The 6332-nt window shown below is 36.9% G+C and overlaps 1 protein-coding gene across 3 annotated transcripts in view; it reads right to left on the bottom strand.

The window, feature by feature from the left end:
• Positions 1–492: 492 nt before the first annotated feature.
• Positions 493–6332, bottom strand: part of RBAK (RB associated KRAB zinc finger) — an 18012-nt gene continuing 12172 nt past the window's right edge. For all 3 annotated transcript variants that reach the window (XM_037740358.1, XM_017533817.2, XM_037740360.1), the window contains one exon: positions 493–3407. In XM_037740358.1, coding sequence (XP_037596286.1) covers positions 1498–3407 — 1910 coding nt within the window. In that variant the 3' untranslated portion in view covers positions 493–1497. The remainder of the gene's footprint in view (positions 3408–6332) is intronic.

Here is a 6332-nt window from a genome sequence, read left to right as displayed (position 1 = left end):
TCACTATATAATCATTGAGCATACTGTTTGTTGTAGTTTAAGCCTCTTTATGAAATTAAGGAAGTCCCTTTCTATCCATCATTTGCTAATATCATATGAACATTAATTTTAACACATGAATATTCTGCATGCCAGATTACTTTTCTACAGGTGGTATATAATAGCAACTGATTTTTGAATATTAAGCCACCTTTGCATTTCTGGAAGACAACCTATCTAATTACCATATTACCTTTTTCCAGAACAAACCCATCTTTGTTTTGTCTGCCCAGTTCAGATCATGTGACCACTATAAAACAAGTTACTGGCAAAGAGAATGAAATCATCATCATTTTGACTAATCACAATTTTCCCACGTCATGTAAAGAAGCAGTAGGTACCTAAACTTTTCCAGCAAGAAATGGAGTGAGGACATTAATTGACCAAAAAACAATTGCTAGAAATTTGAATTAATTTGTTCTAAAATACTGGGAATAAGGGGAATGCACAAAACAACGATATTGTATTTATATCAAATAGAAGTTTCTGAATAAAATTTCAGAATTACAAAATATTGGCACTAGGCACATTCAAACCTATGGATTAAAAAGGGTGGTGGTGTGAGAGCTGGGGATATTTTAGAGTATGGGCAGTATGTTTGTTCTCTTTCACTGAAATAGACTTAAACAGTTCCAAATTATGTATGTATAGTTTATCAAAATAGGCTTTTAAAAAATCTTACCTTGCTCAGATGCAGTTGAAAACTTTACAAAACCACTGCCTCCTCTACTATTGAGGCATTTGTTAACCCATTTGGAGATTCCTCAAAATAGAAAATTATGCACTTTACCATTTTATAACTATGAAATATTATCTCAATAACAATATATCCTCTCAGTACACGTTGTCATCCTAACACTCAAATAAGAAAACTGCCTTTTCATAAGTCATCCAAATCCAAGCTTGCATAGAATTACCATTAGATTGCATTTTTAAAACATGATAAAAAATGGCCATATACTTATTTAATGCTACTGTCCTCATGATCAACTCCTGATAATTTAAAAACTTCATTTTATACAATGAAGGTTTATTCAGAACTCATAGTCTCTGGGATCTTTCCTATAAACACCTGATTTTACATCAGAAATATGGCTTCTAGCAGAACAACTTCCAAGACAATCCATTTTCCACATTCACCATATTGACAGATTTTGCCTTTGTATGATTCCCTGATATGTAAATACAATTTGAATCCAAAATAAATATTAAATATTTATAAAACTTCACTCCTGCATAAATTATCTAGTGTCCAATGAGTCGTATGTTGCTGAAGGCTTTCCTTCTTGTTACATTCTTAGGGATTCTTCTCTGTGAAAATTCAGATTAAAATGAATCTAACACCTAAATGCTTCTCACCATTCAGGAACATGAACTCTCAGATAAGCTCTTTGACTTCCTATTGGATTTCCCATATTCATCCTATTCAGAGAATTTTCTAAAAATTGAGATCTGACTTCAGAGATTTTCCACATCAAGTACATTCATATTTCCTCTTCTATGAATTCTCTGATGGCTATTGAAGGCTGATCTGTGGTGGAATTTTTTCCCACATTCATTACATTCATAGGGTTTCTCTCCTGAATGAGTTCTATAGTGTACAGTGAGGTATGACTTCTGAGAAAAGACTTTCCCACATTCATTACATTCATAGGGTTTCTCTCCTGAATGGCTTCTGTAGTGGACGGTGAGGTTTGACATCCGAGAGAAGACTTTTCCACATTTACTACATTCATAGGGTTTCTCTCCTGAATGAATTCGATGATGTATAGTGAGATATGATTTCTGAGAGAAGAATTTTCCACATTCGTAACACTCATAGGGTTTCTCACCTGTGTGTACTCTTTGATGTCTAAAGAGGGATGAATTATGGGAAAAGGTTTTCCCACATTCACTACATCCATAAGGTTTCTCTTCAGAATGACTTCTATAATGTTCAGTATAGTATGATAACTCAGAGAATAACTTTCCACATATATTACATTCATAGGATTTCTCCCCTTTTGGAAGCGACTGGTGCCCATCGAAGGCTGAGTTTACAAGGAAGGCTTTCCCACATTCATTACATTCATAAGGTTTCTCTCCCAAATGAGCTGTATGATGGTTGGTGAGATACGACAACTGAGAGAACTTTCCACATTCACTGCATTCATGAGATTTCTCTTCTGTGTGTACTTTCCGATGTCTAATGAAGGCTGAATTTAAATTGAAGGTTTTGCCACATTCATTACATTCATAGGGTTTCTCTTCTAAATGACTTCTATAATGTATAGTGAGGTATGACACCCGAGAAAAGAACTTCCCACACTCACTACATTGATAGGGCTTCTCTCCTGTGTGTGTTCTCTGATGTGTAATCAGGGTAGACTTTCGGTAGTAGGATTTCCCGCATTCATTACATTTATAAAGTTTCTCCCCTGTGTGAGTTCTCTGATGGTCACTGAGTGCAGACTTGCGGGAGAAGGATTTCCCACATTCGTTACATGGATAGGGCCTCTCTCCTGAATGATTTCTCTGGTGTAGGGTGAGATGTGTCTTTTGGCAGAAGGTTTTCCCACATTCACTACATTCATAGGGTTTCTCTCCTGAATGAGTTCTTAGGTGTTGAGTAAGGTGTAATTTCTGACAAAAGGTTTTCCCACATTCATTACATTTATAGGGCTTCTCCTCTAAGTGTGATCTCCGATGCACAGTGAGGGTTCCCTTTTGGCTGAAGGATTTCCCACATACATTACATTCATAAGGTTTCTCTCCTGTGTGAGCTCTCTGATGAATGATGAATTTTGACTTTTTACAGAAGGATTTTCCACATTCACTGCATTCAAAGGGCTTCATTTCCATTTGTGTTCTCTGATATGCACTAAAATTTGACATCTGCATGAAGTCTGGTTCAGAATCATTCCACTCATAGGGCTTCTCCCCTATGTAAGCTCTCTTATGAGCAATAAAAACAGCTTCATTGTCTAAGGCTTCCATGCATTCATTATACTCAAAGGGTTTCTCCAAAATATTAATTTTCTGAAGAATATTTTCTTCACTTTGAGAACAGGTATCCCCATTTTGATTAAATTCATATGTTTTCTCTCCATGATATGTTTTCTCACATTCATTACACTCATCAGGTTTTGTCCTGGCATAGCTTCCATCACTACTAATTAATTCTGAAATAGATTCTAAATTCTTTCCACAAGAGACACAATTATGAGCTATTATGCTTGAAGGAACAAGGCTTGTTTCCATATAGGTTTGACCAAAGGTATTCTCCTTCTCTTCAGTCAGGGTTTTGTTGTCGATGCAAACAGCGGGCCTTGAATGTCTGTCTTCATTTTCTTGGATTCTCTCTATTAGGTCATCAACTTTCCAGACTTCTAAAAAGGACAAAAAAGTAAACAAACTGTAAATCTGAACACATTAGCTATGGAAAGGTACAGGTATTCAAGAGCCCCCAAAGTGGGGTTGACTCTGGTGTCAGAGCCAATCTCCACAAATAATAATTACAAACACATAGTTCTCTTTTCCCATTGCTTTCTAGTACAAAACATAAACACACACACATAAACGGGGGTGTTGAAAGAACAAAGATGAAATAGTAGTGGAAGATGGAAGAGTAATTCATATTGAATACAAGTAACTTTGTCACTTTACAAATATTATGTTTCAAACTCTGGTAGAAAAGATGAAATAAAACCAATGAATGATGAGAAGAGAAGCGACTGAAAGAGTGCCAGATCCAGGTAAAGATGGGAGGACTCAGAGCAGATGGGATCAGTGGGAACAAAAGCAGTTACTGTGTCTATATGCAAAGACTCCATTATGGATTGTATTTGGGAGAAATCTGTTGGGACAATTTCTATATTAAACTGCAAGATATCACTTCATATCAAGACTACAATGGCAGCATCCCCACTAGCCTAGACCCTTGCAAAATCCATGCATCATTACTCTGCATACATATGCAAATAAACATTCTAAATGCTCTGATTTCTTCATGTTTACAAAGAGGATTCACATTCAACTGGAGGAGAGATCCAGGCACATGATTGTCCAAAAGAAATAAAAGACCAGAGAGCAAGGTTTTTGTTTTTGTTTTTGTTTTTGAGACAAAATCTTGCCCAGTCGCACAGGCTGGAGTACAATGGCGCAATCTTGGCTCACTGCAAGCTTCACCGCCTCCCAGGCTCAAGAGATTCTCCTGCCTCACCCTCCCGAGTAGCTGGGATTACAGGCACATGATACCATGTCTAGCTAATTTTTGTATTTTTAGTAGAGACGGAATTTCACCATGTTGCCCAGGCTGGTTTTGAACTTCTGACCTCAGGTGATTCACCTGCCTTGGTCTCCCAAAGTGCTGGGATTACAGGTGTGAGCCAGGGCAAGGTATCTTAAAAACAAGATCATTCTGGGCATGGTGGCTCACACCTGTAATCCTAGCACTTTGGGAGGCCAAGGCCAGTGAATTGCCTGAGCTCAGGAGTTTCAGACCAGCCTGGGAAACATGGCAAAACCCTGTCTCTACTTAAAAAAAAAAAGAAAAGAAAAAGAAAAACAAAAACAAAACAAAGCAAAAAACCCAAGATCAGATCTTTGAAGTGTTTTGAAAGTCTTATTTAATACTAGCTAACCTTCTTAGCCATTAAATTCTACTTTCCCTGCTTGCACAATATAGCACAGTGGTTAAGAGCATGAATACCAGAGCAGGACACCTCAGTTCAAACCCCCAACAATTTACTAGCTAAGACACCTTGGTCAAGTTATGTAACTGTGATGCAGTTTCATTCATCTGAAATGTGAATATGAGTGCCTAAATCACAGGCACTGTCAAAGGACTGAATTAGTACAAATAAACTGCTTAGAACCGTTTATAACATAAAACAAATGCTCATTAAGTTGAGCCATTAATTTTCTTTCAATTTGCCGACTTAAATTTCCTCAAATGAGTCATGTCTCTGTATAATTATTTTACTTAATTCTGAGTACAAACAAGAGTTCCCAAACACTTGGGTTTCATTTGGTGGAAAATCTTATACTTCAGATTCCTAAAGCTGCCCCTACAACGTTAACTTTTATTTTTATGTATCTTACAAATTTTTGGATCCACAAAACTGTTGTTAGCTGCTATCACCCACCTGCAATGCAACCCTGACAGTACTCTGCTCAGAAATCTACAACATCCCTGAGCTCAAGCAACCCAAACACCAACAGAAGAAACAGAAAGGTTATTAATAATATTTTTCACTACTTGGATTCAAAATATTTACCCAAGCTAGCAGTGCACTAATCTGCCAACAACATCTTCTGCTTCTGGAAGCCTAGGCTATGCCTTGCTCATTCTCAACGACAAGTCTGTGCTCATGATCTTCCCCACTCAATTTGACTTCTGGCATTGGCTACACTCAAAACTTATCTATGCTTTCAGGGAAGCTTCAAGACATTTATCAAATCTCTTCCCAGTTCACTGAATGTCTTTCTCTTACATTTTAAAATAGCTTTTACATAAAGTTGCACAATGTGCATTGGGGTCTAAATATTCCATGTAAAAGCTGAATTTTAAAGTAGTTCATGCAGCTATGATCTCATTTCCTAACCAAAACCTATGCCCTTGGAAAGTATTCATATTTTCTTTGAATTTCTCTGAACAGAAATGAAAACAGTTCCTAATCTGACTGGCACTTACAGGTTATAATCTAACCCCTATCTGTTTTATCAGAAACTATAGTTCAGAATAAATGATCTCTCAATGGAATAATGATAAAGATCTTTCATTACCTAGCTCCTTGGTAAGTCAATAAAATCCTATTGAATGCCTACTGTATGTTGCCTATCAAAGCAAGAAGAATAAAAAGGTCTTTCCTCTTTGGTGGATTGTAATTCAGGTAGATGAAACTGAAGCAACAAATATATGCAACTAACTATCAGATTGTATAACATAGAGCATATACTCTTATCAGAGCATATAATCACAGGGCATATACTCCTATCAGAGCATATAATCGCAGGGCATATACTCCTATCAGAGCGTATGATCACAGGGCATATACTCCCATCAAGTGTATAATCAGAGCATATACTCCTGTCAGAGCGTGTAATCACAGAGCATATACTCCTATCAAGCATATAATCACAGAGCATATACTCCTATCAAGCGTATAATCACAGAGCATACACTCCTATAAGAGCTTATACTTAGCGCATATAATCCTAACACAGCATAGAATCATAGAGCATATATTTCTTTTTTTTTTTTTTTTGGAGTCTTGCTCTGTCACCCAGGCTGGAGTGTAATGGTGCAATCT

The sequence above is a fragment of the Cebus imitator genome, unplaced genomic scaffold (genome assembly GCF_001604975.1).
Source record: "Cebus imitator isolate Cc_AM_T3 unplaced genomic scaffold, Cebus_imitator-1.0 Scaffold82, whole genome shotgun sequence".
NCBI classification, from domain to species: domain Eukaryota; kingdom Metazoa; phylum Chordata; class Mammalia; order Primates; family Cebidae; genus Cebus; species Cebus imitator.
Note: the sequence above shows the minus strand (reverse complement) of the source record. Positions and strands in the feature narration are given on the sequence as shown.